Source organism: Vitis vinifera, chromosome 14, assembly GCF_030704535.1.
Source record: "Vitis vinifera cultivar Pinot Noir 40024 chromosome 14, ASM3070453v1".
Classification (NCBI taxonomy): Eukaryota; Viridiplantae; Streptophyta; class Magnoliopsida; order Vitales; family Vitaceae; genus Vitis; species Vitis vinifera.
The window spans coordinates 9,687,520-9,702,005 of record NC_081818.1 but is presented as its reverse complement, the minus strand read 5'-3'; the positions used below and the strand labels follow the sequence as shown (position 1 = coordinate 9,702,005).

Genomic DNA, 14,486 nt, shown 5'->3' with positions numbered 1-14,486 from the left:
GGGAATGGACATATAATCGGAGATGATGTTTGCAAGTGGATGAAACGTGCTGATGGGTTCATACAAAATGCTTGTAAATTCCTTGAAGATGAGAAGGAGGCGCGGAAGAGTTGTTTCAATGGGTTGTGTCCTAATTTGAAGTCCCGGTACCAGCTAAGCAGGGAAGCAAGGAAGAAGGCAGGGATTGCTGTTGAAATCCACGGAGCTGGCCAATTTGAGAGGGTATCATATCGTGCCCCTCTGCAAGAGATAAGATCCTGCACCTTCCGAAGCTTTAGAATCAAGAATGTTGACTTTGAATGAAGTCATGGAGGCCTTAAGGGATGCCGATATCAACAGGATCGGGGTATGGGGGATGGGTGGTGTCGGGAAGTCCACGCTGGTGAAACGAGTGGCTGAAGAAGCCGAACAAGAGGAGTTATTCCACAAGGTGGTCACGGCATCTGTGTTCCAGACTCCAGACTACAAAGAAATTCAACAACAAATTGCAGAAAAACTAGGTATGAAATTTGAGGAAGTGAGTGAACAGGGACGAGCAGGTCGATTACATCAGAGGATCAAGCAAGAGAATACCATCCTCATCATCTTGGATGATCTTTGGGCCGAACTTGAGTTGGAGAAAGTAGGAATTCCTTCGCCAGATGATCACAAGGGATGCAAATTAGTGCTAACTTCTAGAAATAAACAGGTCTTGTCGAATGAGATGAGTACTCAAAAAGATTTTCGAGTTCAACATTTGCAAGAAGATGAAACATGGATTTTATTTAAGAACACAGCTGGCGATTCCATTGAAAATCCAGAGTTGCAACCAATAGCTGTTGATGTAGTAAAAGAATGCGCGGGTTTGCCAATTGCAATAGTAACTGTGGCAAAGGCATTGAAAAACAAGAATGTGTCTATTTGGAAGGATGCCCTGCAACAACTGAATTCGCAAACCTCGACAAACATAACAGGAATGGAGACAAAGGTATACTCAAGTCATTGTGCTTGCTTTGTGGCCTATTTTCTAGTCATATCCATATTAGGGACTTGTTGAAATATGGTGTGGGTCTGCGATTATTTCAAGGAACTAATACATTGGAAGAGGCGAAAAATAGAATACATACATTGGTTGACAGCCTCAAATCCTCAAATTTTTTACTAGAAACTGACCATAATGCATATGTTAGAATGCATGATCTTGTTCAGAGTACTGCCAGAAAAATTGCATCCGAGCAACGTCATGTATTTACACACCAGAAGACTACTGTAAGAGTGGAAGAAAGGTCAAGGATAGATGAACTCCAGGTCACCTGGGTAAAACTGCATGACTGTGATATTCATGAACTTCCAGAAGGGCTGGTATGTCCAAAACTTGAATTTTTTTGAATGTTTTCTAAAGACCAAATCGGCAGTGAAAATCCCAAACACATTTTTTGAAGGGATGAAACAACTCAAAGTATTAGATTTTTCTAGAATGCAACTTCCATTGCTGCCCTTATCACTTTAGTGCCTTGCAAATCTTTGAACATTGTGTTTGAATGGATGCAAGTTGGGAGATATTGTTATAATTGCAGAGCTAAAGAAATTAGAAATTCTTAGCCTTATGTATTCTGATATTGAACAGTTGCCCAGAGAAATAGCACAGTTGACTCATCTAAGGCTGTTAGATTTGAGGAATTCTTCCACGATAAAAGTAATTCCGTCAGGTGTCATATCAAGCTTGTCCCAATTAGAGGATTTGTGTATGGAAAATAGCTTTACTCAATGGGAGGGGGAAGGAAAGAGTAATGATTGCCTTGCTGAGTTGAACATTTGTCTCACTTAACCTCTTTGGACATACAAATACCAGATGCCAAGTTGCTGCCAAAAGACATAGTCTTTGAAAACTTGGTGAGATATAGAATATTTGTAGGTGATGTCTGGAGCTGGGGAGGAATTTTTGAAGCCAATAATACATTAAAGCTCAATAAGTTCGATACAAGCCTTCATTTGGTGGATGGTATCAGCAAGTTGTTGAAGAGAACTGAAGATCTACACTTGCGTGAATTGTGTGGTGGTACAAATGTTCTTTCCAAATTAGATGGGGAGGGTTTTTTAAAATTAAAGCATCTCAATGTCGAAAGCAGTCCAGAGATTCAATATATTGTGAACTCGATGGATCTGACTCCATCACATGGTGCCTTTCCTGTTATGGAGACATTGTCTCTCAATCAGCTGATTAACTTGCAAGAAGTATGCCGTGGCCAATTTCCAGCAGGGTCCTTAAATTTTACATTCAATAACTTGACCCATGAAAAGGTGGATGCAGAACCCAAAACTGATTATTGGCCCCTACTTGATCCACAACTTCCTTTAGAGAGCATCCTTGATTTCCATTTTTCCTCCCTGTATATGGTTCAAACCAATATTGCAATTTATTGTAAATTTTATTGGTTTCCAAAAATTATTTAATCTATAACCAGCCAACTTATAGTAAACAATTGTGAACCACCTTTCCAATCGATTTTTATTCAAGTGACTTACACCTGCCATCATCATACTTCTCAGATGGTAAATGACAGCATAAAATTAGAAATCTGGAGGTGGATGTCTAGTGCATCTTCTGTAAACAACATAAAAAATTATATTAATTTTGCCATGTTCTTTAATTGGAATAGAGAAATAAAACAACACTTGTTTGTAGATGTGCGTATCTTATTTATGTATTAGTTATAATTGACTGAACAAATTTGTTTTATTCCAACCATTTCCCAGGTTGCATTCCCAAATTTGGAGGAATTAGAATTGGGTCTCAACAGAGATACAGAAATATGGCCAGAGCAATTTCCAGTGGATTCCTTTCCCAGACTAAGAGTACTGGATGTATGTGAAGATAGAGATATTTTGGTTGTGATTCCTTCCTTTATGCTTCAAATATTACATAATCTGGAAGTACTTAATGTAGGAAGATGTAGTTCAGTCAACGAGGTATTCCAACTTGAAGGACTTGACGAGGAAAATCAAGCCAAGAGGCTTGGACGGTTAAGAGAAATAGAGTTGTATGATCTTCCTGGGCTGACACATTTGTGGAAGGAAAACTCCAAACCAGGCCTTGACTTGCAGGGTCTAGAGAGTCTTGTAGTACGACACTGTGTCAGTTTGATAAATTTGGTACCATCCTCGGTATCTTTCCAGAATCTAGCTACTCTAGATGTGCAGTCTTGTGGTAGTCTGAGAAGTTTGATATCACCCTCGGTAGCTAAAAGTCTGGTAAAACTCAAAACACTCAAAATAGGTGGATCAGATATGATGGAAGAAGTAGTTGCCAACGAAGGAGGGGAAGCAACAGATGAGATTACTTTCTACAAATTACAACACATGGAGCTTCTGTATTTGCCAAGTGATTACTACCAAAAAGTGCTATTTTGTAGACCTAATTATAATGGTTTTAAGCACCTTTGAGTAGTAATCATATTCATTTAACCCAATTAATTCATTAAGGTCCTTAGTAATTGGTTTTAACCATTTTGTGGCAAGTTTACATGTTTTTATCAGCTTGTGAATCAATTCAAGCATGCCAAATGATGGAGGAGCTACTTGGACAAGTTATGGCAAAGCTTTTGGAAGCTCAAATTCATGAAGAACCAAGCTTTGGAGCTCCATAGCCCTTTGCCAAAGTCATTCAAAGTATGCAAGGAAGGAACAATGGAGAAGAGGAAAACAGAGGACAGCAGCTGCAGTCTTCTTTCGCACTTTTAGAGCACTTTCCGAAGTCCATTTTCTACATGCTATATACCATTTCAAATATCAGGAAGTCAAGAATCCAACGCTTCAAACCGTGTACGATTTGGAGCTGAAATGAGGAAGATATGGCTTTCGGAAGACAACTGCTCCAGGCTTGTGCGAAAATTTCGCACAACACCTTCCAAATTCGCACACCCCCTTGAGTGGTGCGAATTTTCCCCTGTTTCTGCCGACTCCACATGAGATCTTTTCTTTTGGATATCTTTGTATAAATTTCCATTCTTCTCCTTGTAATCCACCAATCATAAGATTTCTTAGCTAGGAAGGTTGGAAAAACTTCTCTATTTATATCCCCTTGCATCCGTTGTAACAAATATTGATATATTGATATATAGATATATGATATATTACGTTTAACACTTAGAGAATAGATACAGAGCTCTCTCGTTTCTCTTTTCTCTTTACTATTTTATTTTCTTAGTAGCCAAACAGCCTTTGAGGGCTTTTCCTCAGAGGATGATTGGCTAAAACTTTTAGTTTCTCAAAGTATGGATGTTATGTGATGACTTGGATGCAATCCCATGGAAATTTCTCGCACCCGAAAGGTAAGGTAGTCGTTTTTCATTAATGGTTCATTAATGCAAAGTTTGGTTTTTATTTCCTTTTGACAACTTCCAACGGCCAATACTTGATAATCTTTTGGATTTCTATCCATTAGTTATCTCCTACGAGCTATTGGAAGGTGAGGTTTTCAATTCCAAGTTTTGCATTAATCCGTTAGAACCAATTTCAATGGCCATTGAAAGGTGAGTTTATCACTTGGAATGACTTTGAGTTGCCAATATTTGGTAAGCTTTTGGCTTTAGACCATTAGTTATCTCTTACGAGCCATTCAAAGGAAGTCTAAGGTGAATAACCATTGATGAAATTCACTACCATCTGTTTTGCCATTTTAAAGGATTAAAACTTGATTTGCTAAATCCATACCGGTTCGGGAAGCAAGCATCACCATAGTTGCAACCCCAACGCGAGGAGCCTATCCTGAGATTTCCAATTTGCATAAGAACTAGAGCATAGCTATCCTATCTTTGAGAAACTTGTTTTTACACCCTTTCATTTTAGTCTTTAATGTTAGCTTAGATTAGTTTAAATCTTTCTAAAACATTTACATCTTCTTTTAAAGCTAACATCCATAAGAAAATCACCTATTTTCCTAATTTGAATATCACTTGTGTTTGCGAAAACCCTTCCCAGTGAACGATCCTAGAACCACTATGCTATAGTAGCTTGGCTACTTTAGTAATAGTATTCAAGGTATAAATTTTGTTGATACGCCTTTAAAGCTAAGATACCATGAGTCGAATCACCAAGCCTCACAAGCTTCAGTTCAGGTGGTTATATATTCTCATTCCCATCCTTGGAGCAGATGCTGGTGAAAGAATGCCCCAAGATGAAAATGTTCTCTCCAAGCCTCCTAACTACACCAAGGCTAGAAAGAATAAAAGTGGGAGATGATAAGTGGCCTCGGCAGGATGATCTAAATACCACCATCCATAATTCGTTTATAAATGCACATGGTATGTACTAATGTGAGACTTTTTTAGATTTATCAAGCGCAATTCATACTTAGACATTTATTATTATACCAATTAGCAACCATTAAAATCAAATGTTTTGAACTATTTTCTGAAATATCTATCCTATCATCAAAGGAAATGATATTGCAGAATGTTCTATTTCTGTATTTTGAAAATAAATAAAGTAGATCCCAAAACCTCTATTCTGAAACTGCAAATGGTATAAATAAATATATATACCATTTGCAATCACTAGTAATTGTAATCTCTTTATTTAACCTTATTAAATGCTCATAATGATTTATTTACGTTTTTTAGGTAATGTTGAGGCTAAGATTGTGGAATTGGGAGCTGGTTCAGCATTATGATTACATCATGTTTTGTTCTTGGGAATGTTACTCTTTGGTTGGATTGATTCCATGTTAATGAAATATGTATCACTCTATCTCAATCTATTTGGTTATATTTTAGGTTTATATAGATTTGTTGGATTGTATGAAGTTTTCCACATTGTTCATAATTATTGAAATTTCTTCATAATTATGGATGGTCACTATTTGAGTCACATAATGAATCTCCACCTGAATCATAGTATAAATCTCTATTTATGGATTTATTATTGCTTATAGTTGGTTGGGCTCGAAGCAATTGGGCTTGAGGCAAAAAAAAAAGGTATAGAAACATTCATCAATGAGAACAGTTGCAATTGATCTGGTAAATCGGTTAGCAGAATAGATACTATTTCAATGTAATTGAAATTCAACAAACATAGAAACCACCAGTATGATTCCAAGTTTGCCAATATTACTAAAATAGTACTCGGTATAAAGTATGATACCATAGTACCTGGAAGTTTATTAACCGAAGAACAAGCTTTCTCAGCATGACTGGGAGTAAGATGAGTAATGCTTCCACCAATGCATCAATTATCATCCTGAACAGCCATCAAAAAGTAAGGAGGGATATAATAGAACAAAGAATCAATACAAATATGAGAAAACACCCGACATTGTTTCTCTAACCAACTCTCTTTCTCACATGCTGCTCTATTTCTCACATGCTGCTAACCGTTTCTCAATTGTTTCAAGTATTTATTTCCAGATAAAACCTTCCTCTTTAACCTAGGCAACTTGGTGCTCAATTTATTCAAGGACAAAAAACCATGGACACCTCCTGCAACAAAAGGGATGTTATAAAAGCAATCAATAAATCATAAACATATCAACAATATTAAACTTCTATATTATAAAATTCGAATGGCAGACTCCATAGCATCAATTACATATTCCATTGTTCTATCTGCTTCTAGGACCACATTTGCCTTCCTACAAATCTCTTCTAGCTGTGAACTCTTCTTCAGAACAAGCCCTTTCATTTTTCTTGTTTTCAGCTATTCGAACCAAGAAACTTCTCCCTCAACCTGCACAATGAATTTACTTTTCCCTTACATCCTAGAACAAAATCCATCCCCATGTTGCATACTAAAAATATGTAACATAAGATCAATATTATATAGAACTTCAAAATTGATATTTTGCATCCATCAACCAAATGAGACCTAGAAATGCATGTTTAGAAATTAGCATATGGAACTCAACCATTTGCAGAGTACCAAAACATTCCGTTCACCAAAAAGGTTAACCAATTCACAAGAATTTTCCAAATTCTACTTGAAGTGACTCATCTATAGATGGATGGGTTGTAATGGCCAAGGATAAAGCCAATATGTAATACAACAAGGTCCAATATGAATCCAGTCCCCCTCCATTCATATATCCCACCTTTATCCTTATAAGCTCCATAACTCAAGCAAGGAAGTGGGGCTAATAAAAAATAAATTAAAAGATAGGATGAATAAAAGGATGAAATGCCATTAGGCTTTTGCTTGATCTATTAATGGGAATGGAATACATTGTACCCTGCATATTTAGAAGAGTCTTGTAAGGTTCCCTTTATTTTGCTTTATTTCCTTTTTTTTTTCCTTGACAACCCTCCCTTTTTTCTAGCCAAATGTGAGATTGATCTTATTTATTATGTTTTATAATTATGTAGAGTTCCATTTCTCTACAATTAACAGTGTGATTGGGTCTTTTCAATTACTTTAGATGCCTCTTTAGCTGTAAGTCTAATTGCCATATCACCATGTTGCTTGTTCCATTCTCAAATCTGAAAATCTGATGCAAGTTTTTTCTATATTAATAAAATAATATTGCATCCTATATTGACCATTAAAGGAGAGAAAAACTTCTAACCATATTTGGATTTTAGAGTAATTTTTCAAAAGGAAAACTGAAAAATAATGGGATTAACTTCTCAAGACAAACTTAATAAATCACACTGCTTATATGTTTCAGGTTGTGTTTCGAGTTTGCTCTCACTCATAACTCACATCACACACCAAAAAACCCTCCCAAATTCTCTTTGATACTGCTAATAGCCTACACAAAACACATGTTGAACATGAGGAAGTGAGACTCTACCATCTTCTAATCTTTTTCAGGATCACTACCAAACAACCTCAGGGAGCAACAACCATATGTACATAGCCACATACATACTAAGAAACCAAAACCTTAACCCAGACTATCACATTGCATCCAAGTTCTGTATGGCCTATCTCAAAAAATCAAAACTCTAAACCTACCCATTTCCAAAAGAGAATAGAAAACACAAGCCCAAACTCCATAACTCTCGGTTTTGAAGGAAGAAAGCTGTTGCAGGGAAGAAGCAATCAGAATTACTGAAAACAGAAATCTCCACTAAAGATGGCCTTGAAAGGGAGAGCCGGTTTATGATTTGATGAAACCAGACATGGTCATAGAACTGAAGTCTGAATTGGTTAACATCTGTGGACCAAAAGAAATGGGATTTAGTGGTGAAGGATGTAGCTGGAGCAGCTGAGGATGATGGCAGGAGAGACGTTGAGAGGGTTTAAAAAGAAGGGGCCATGAAAATAAAAAGTATCAAGCTATGGTGTTTGAGAGCAGATATGGGCCTTTTATACTTAGGCACTTATTAAGAGCATCAATATTAGACCAAACCAAAGGTTATGCTTATTAAAGAGGGCCAAGATTGGGTCCTCTATACAATTCATCCCATTTTCTAAAGATCAAGATTGGAGCCTTAGTCATCAAGGATATAATTTTTGTAGTAGTGCATTCATTCATATTACAATGACAATCATTTTAAGGTACTAAAAATATTTCTGCTATGAAAAGCATAGCAATGGATAGAGTGCCCTGGTGCCTAACTAGCAAACACATGAGGGAAAGGATCATTATAAATGTTCATGGAAAGCAAATTTGGTGAATTGGTACATACCATGCAGCTGTATAAACAACTTTTGAATGGTGGTACTGAGGTCACCTTCCCAATGCCATTCATTATCTGCCACATCTACTCTCTCTAGCCTTGGTGTGGTTGAGAAGCCTTGACAGAAAACTTTCATCTTCGGGCATTCTTCCACTACTAGATGGTCCAAGGATGGGAATGTGAAAGTATAGCCTCCTGAACAAAAGCTTGTGAGGTTTGCTAAACAAACAAGGGCAATGTGTTCTAATTTGCAAAAAGCAATCTCATCTGTTGCTTCGCCTCCTCCTCCGGAAACTACTTCTTTCATCATATCTCATCCACCTACTTTGAGGTTTTTGAGTTGCACGAGACTTTTAGCTGTTGATGGTGGTAGCAAATTAACCAAACTGCCACAAGACCATACATCTAAAGTTGCTAGGTTCTGGAATGTCACTGAGCTTGGTACCAAACTTATCAAACGGTCACAGTTCCATACTTCAAGAGTTTCAAGATTTTGAAAACGAGGGCCTCGTTTGAAGTTTTCCTTGCGCAAATGCGTCAGCTTAGGTGGGTTGTGTAGCTGTACTTCTCTTAACTTAGCAAGTGCCATGGCATGACTTTCCTCATCGACATGTTCTTCAAGCTGTACAACCCCTTTGACTTAACCATATCTTCTCACATTGAGCTTTTCCAGATTATGTAACGTATGAAGCATAAAGGATGGAATTGCAACCAAATTATCTCCATATCTAAGTACATTCAGAACTCTAAGTTTGCAAATGGACTCCATTGGAAATTGCTCTTGCTGTATTTCTGTGGCACTGTTCCTATCCAATGTCAATTCCTCCAAATTAGGTTATGCAACCTGATAAATCCCTCAAACAAAATAATTTAGTCTGTCAAATTACAACTATCATATAAATAAGGTGTTTGTATATATAAAGAAGTGCATTTTTATTTCTCTAATTCAAACAAAAGGCACGGCAAAACTAATATAATATGTGATGTTGTTTATATATAAAAGTGACAATGGGCACGACGGGTAGCAATGTCTAAAAGATTGACTTAGTAAAAACAATTTTATAAACCAAATAAAAGAAAAAACTCCTTTGGAATTTAGTTTTGAAAATTGAGTGTTTTTTTCCAATGATTAACATGATCAAAATAAATAATGTATAGATTCATAAAACTAAATTTTTTTAGCCATAAATATATACTTAATTAAAACATAAAAATTACATGCATCCATTTTTAAATAATTTCATCTTTTTTCAAAACAAATCATTATAGCGTAGATATGTCTATTTACATTCAATTTCAATATTCTTATTCATGCATGAAAATGATAAATTGACCAAAATTTCAACCGCATTTTGCTTCATTTATACTATTTGATAAAAATTTTACTTGAAAAATATCTATATATAATTCATTGCAATTAATAAATAAGCATAAGAAAACAATGGCCCACATACAATAGCCTGGATTTCTATTAGCTTCAAGAAAATTGCAAGACTCGGCAGCAACTATGGTTCAGATATGATTCAAAATTTCTTGATTTGCTTTCTATTTTCAATCAACACCAATTCAAATCATATCAAAGCCTCCACCCAGAGATTTAATGCCACCACCAACACTAATACCACCACCAACACCAATTCAAGAAAAAGCAATTGGTTTTGTTAATATGATGTTGGATATTAACAAAACCCACATCATAAAACTCAACACTTCCTTTCCTCCCATTTCTTTTCTTAGCAAGAAAACACTAAAACTCAAGTGAAGGTAAGCAAACAATAACAAATCAAGATGTCATAGAAATGAAAGCATGTCTTGAGAAACAAAAACTATAATGCATTTTGACAGAAGTGGTAAAGAGTTCTAAGGCTATAAGCTGTAAAAGTGAGGGACAACATTTGAGAATTTTATATGATTTTTTTACAAAAAAAAAATAGAAACAAAGACAAAAGATAAAACTGAAAATACTTCAAAGAAAGGGATTTCGAGAAAATGGGAGTTGAAGAATGAGAACAAAAAAGGATTAGAAAAGAAGAGTATGGGTTTGGAGGTGAAGATATTCAAATTCAATCTTTTTTAGAGTGAAAGTGCTTTGAAAAAACAGAGAGAACACAAAAAAAATGTTTTCAGAAGTAGAAATATATAATTTTTCCTGTATTTTCTAGGAAACCAAACAGATTTGATGATGCATTTTGATGGAGACCCACCTCCCGATGTTCAACTTAGAAACTATTTGATGATGTATTTTTTTTCTGTAATTGAGATCTATGAGGACCTTCACAAGAACTAGGCTGAAGAACAAGAGGTTCTGGTGTGTTCTTTTCTTCATGTTGTTCTTTTGTTCTTAGAACAGTACCAAAAATAAGAAAAAAAACAACTGAAAGGTGTTCTCTGAAAACACCATGTTTTGGGAGGAGTTTCCAAAAAATTGTTTTCCAATCTTCTTCCTGCCAAACTTGTTTTCCATCTAAAAGGGGTGTTTCTGTTTTTTAGAACAGTTAACAAACAGGGCCGCATGAAGGTGTGTGCAATGATTGGACTTCAAAATAAAAAATGGGTTACCTCAAGCCTTAGAATGCTCAAGACTTACAGTTAAAGCTACGCCATTTTTGTAGTAAAGGGTTCAAGCTTACTATTTTATGGGGTCTTACATAGTACCCAAAATGTAAAAATAAAAAATAAAAAAATTAGAAAGATCTGATCAGATGACTAAGTCTAACCTTACAATTTTGCAGTCCATTTCCTTCAGAACATTCAGAGCAGTCATTTGACAATTCAAAGATTTGATATGAATTTTCTCAAAGAGATGAAACAATCAAATTGATGTAACTGATGTTGTGTATACTAATTGTTGACATGACATTAACCAAATGGAAAATTTAATGAAACATGGCAAGTATGCAACTTGAGGTTAATTAAACCCAAAAATGTTGGAATTCATACCGTCTCAAATAAGGCAAGTGGCTGTTGAATTGTGATATCGACATTGCCCTCTAGATGTACTTCTTGGAATGTTGGAATTTTGTAAGCAAATATCTTCATTCTATCACATTCACGCACCTCCAGCTTTTTCAACAAAGGCCATTATAGTATGTGTCCCAGGGTAGAAACTCTTGAATTGTTGCAGATTCATCAGTCTTAGAGAGGTCATTATAGGGAATACAAACCTAGGAGCTGTCTCCACTCCATCTTCCTTCACAACAAGTTCCTCTACTCCATAAGATGATACCCACAGGTCCTGAAGTTGCACAAGGTCTCTAACTAAAGAGGCTGGAAAAAGGTATTTTAGACTCTGACAATGACCAACTTCTAATAACTTTAAGTTTTGAAAGGTGAGAATTCCATAGGGATCCTTATTCCATATATGCTTAAGGCTTGGTAGAAAATATAATACCAGTTTACTCAACAGAGTGGCTATTACAGCTTCCTTAACATTTATCCACTCCATGTCATAAACCACTTTTAATGAACTACAGTCCACCGCTCTCAGAAACTATAGACTCTGTAACCTGTTCAGCATACTGGATGGAAAAATATTCAGCAGTTTTCCACAGGATGCTACCCTAATCTCTTTTAGTTGGGAAAAGGAATCTTCAAGAAGTTGGTTGTGCCATATCTTTTCCACATTATCCAGGCCTGAGATATTTAACAATTCCAAGCTAGGAAATACTACCTGCAGAATTCATCTAACCATTCCATTAATGATATCTATATATTCCAAATGAATGACATAAAGATGATATAAAACACACAAGGTTGATATGAGACAAATAACCATGCTTGTGAATAGCTAGAACAATGAAAGAAGGACAAAAACAACATTAATGCTTTATGGTTTATGAAACTGCTAGCAGAGCTACCTTTCCCTTTGAATTCCACATGCAGGGTGATTGGTGTTGACAAGTGCTAACCATATATTTAGAGATTTCCAGTCTTATTCTATATTAGCTTTCATGTCCTAGTTGACCCTTTATTTTAGGATTGATTATTTTAATTTCTATAGGCAAGGAGTGCTTACAGCTTGGTTTTGTATTCTCCTTAGTGTCGAGTCCCTCATAGCAAGAACTTTGAATTTATAGTACTTAATGAGTATTTGGGTGTCAAACCCAAAAAATGACTGAAACAAGTGCAAGAAGAGAATGAAATACAGTTTTTGTATTTTTTGAACCAAACGTTTTTTTAATTTTTTTAATGTTTAATTTAGAAAAAAATATGTGAAATAGCCTTTGACCTAGTTTAGAGTCCTTGATCATTTCTTACTAGGTTCGTTTGAAGTAGACTTTGAGAATGTAAAATTATAAATTTGCTCTACTAAATATACTTAAATTGCAATAATGCATACTTTCCAACTCCTCCTATTTGTGTATTGATAACTATAAAGCGTCACCTGGTTGATGTAAGCATTTTGTGTAAACACTAAAATATGGTTTGTTAATTGTTGTAGGATCATAACACATATTTCATGGTTAATTTTCCAGATTGGGAACCATCCCTTAACCCAAGATCTGATATATCCAAAGAACAACATATAATACAGAAGATCCTTACACAAACTGGAAGAAGAAAAATTTTATTCAAAGAGACAAGTTCTGATTTGCCTTAGTCACATTTATGGTATTCTACTCATGAAGTGGTCAATGTTTTACGCCTATTTCTTGATGCTGGAAATGAGTTTTCCAAAAACTCCACATATAGGTAAAATTTCTAACTGAATATTTGTAAAATTGCAGTTGTCTTTTTCTTTCTTTTAATTCCTCTTTTTTGGGCAATTATGCATTCCAACTTAATATTTGAAGCATGTGACCTATGACAACATTTTTCATTCAACAAATTGCAATTGCTCTTTTGTTGAAGTACTTGTTTTAGTCATGGCAAAGCCATGACTAAAACAAGTACATTGAGGATGATCTAATTGGGCTTCTACATCTAATAAATAATCCTCATCAGACCCAGTGGAGCACCTAGGGCTGTTCTAGCAATAAGAGGGACATTACTCAAGAGCCTAACTATTAGAAGAGACATTGAGGATGATCTCCGCTTTCTGGCGTAGGAAATCTTAAAGGGTTTTATTTGATTCAAAAGAGCTTTTGAAGCACTAAAATCAGTTGCACACAGCTATGGAAACAGCAATGTGTGTGTTGCGAGCCATTCCTTAGAAGGTGGGTTTGCCTTCCAAGTGGGGAAACAGAAAAATGGGTTGAACTTTGCTTCTACATGCAATAAGTATGAAATTTTCTATTACATCCAACAACTGCAAAATATAAAGAATTATGGTGTATGAACAGTCAATGACTGGCTAGCTTTCAATGAGTTGGAAACCAAGCAATTGATTTATAGTGCTAAGGATCAACTCAATTTTCTAAATCGAAAAAACCAAAAAAAAAATGCCATCTTAGTGTGACATTTTTTACATTTAAAAGCCTCAAGCACTAAGCATATTCTAAAATCAGTGTTCCATTGAGTCAACTCTTTTCCTATTGAATTGTGTTCATTTGTGCAAAACACCAAACATAACAAATATGCAAACACTAGTTTTTTATTCTTTTATTTATTTTATTTTTTTGGTATTTTTAACACTTTATAAGGCTATAAGATAGGCTCCAATAGACTACCCACATGAAATAATTAATTTCCAACTAAAATGGATTCAGAAATCTCACAATATCAAGTTATCAACTTGAAAAAAAGATCATGTTTAGCCAATAGAGAAATTATACAAATGAACTTCATGAGTTGATGGCATACCATGTTAATTAAATCCTTGAATCTCAATTTCCCTTCCAGTCCCTTCATCTGAAGAATTTTGCCCCTTCAACTATTGTTATAAAAATGAATGTCAGAACAATTAACTTGCACATTTCTATTAGCAACAACCAATCTAGCATCCAATAGATA

The 14,486-nt window shown here is 35.4% G+C and overlaps 1 protein-coding gene and 1 long non-coding RNA gene across 2 annotated transcripts; both read left to right on the top strand.

Moving 5' to 3' along the window:
- Nucleotides 1-307: 307 nt before the first annotated feature.
- LOC104881526 (disease resistance protein RUN1-like) lies at nt 308-3,007 on the top strand. Its single transcript, XM_010661967.1, has 6 exons — nt 308-967; nt 1,189-1,341; nt 1,607-1,688; nt 1,832-2,214; nt 2,737-2,844; nt 2,927-3,007. Exons 1-6 carry the CDS (start codon nt 308-310, stop codon nt 3,005-3,007), a joined length of 1,467 nt encoding a protein of 488 aa, XP_010660269.1.
- Nucleotides 3,008-5,077: 2,070 nt separating this feature from the next.
- Nucleotides 5,078-5,835, top strand: LOC104881506 (uncharacterized). Its single transcript, XR_787523.3, has 2 exons — nt 5,078-5,282; nt 5,601-5,835. It is a non-coding gene; the product is annotated as an uncharacterized LOC104881506 (long non-coding RNA).
- Nucleotides 5,836-14,486: the final 8,651 nt, after the last annotated feature.

What these genes read in the sequence shown, in the direction of transcription:
- LOC104881526 (XM_010661967.1), top strand. Translation starts at nt 308, where the DNA reads ATGGAGGCCTTAAGGGATGCCGATATCAACAGGATCGGGGTATGGGGG. An exon ending in ATGAACTTCCAGAAGGGCTG is followed by an intron (nt 1,342 to 1,606) that starts GTATGTCCAAAA and finishes GATATTGAACAG; the next exon opens with TTGCCCAGAGAAATAGCACA. An exon ending in GATAAAAGTAATTCCGTCAG is followed by an intron (nt 1,689 to 1,831) that starts GTGTCATATCAA and finishes TACAAATACCAG; the next exon opens with ATGCCAAGTTGCTGCCAAAA.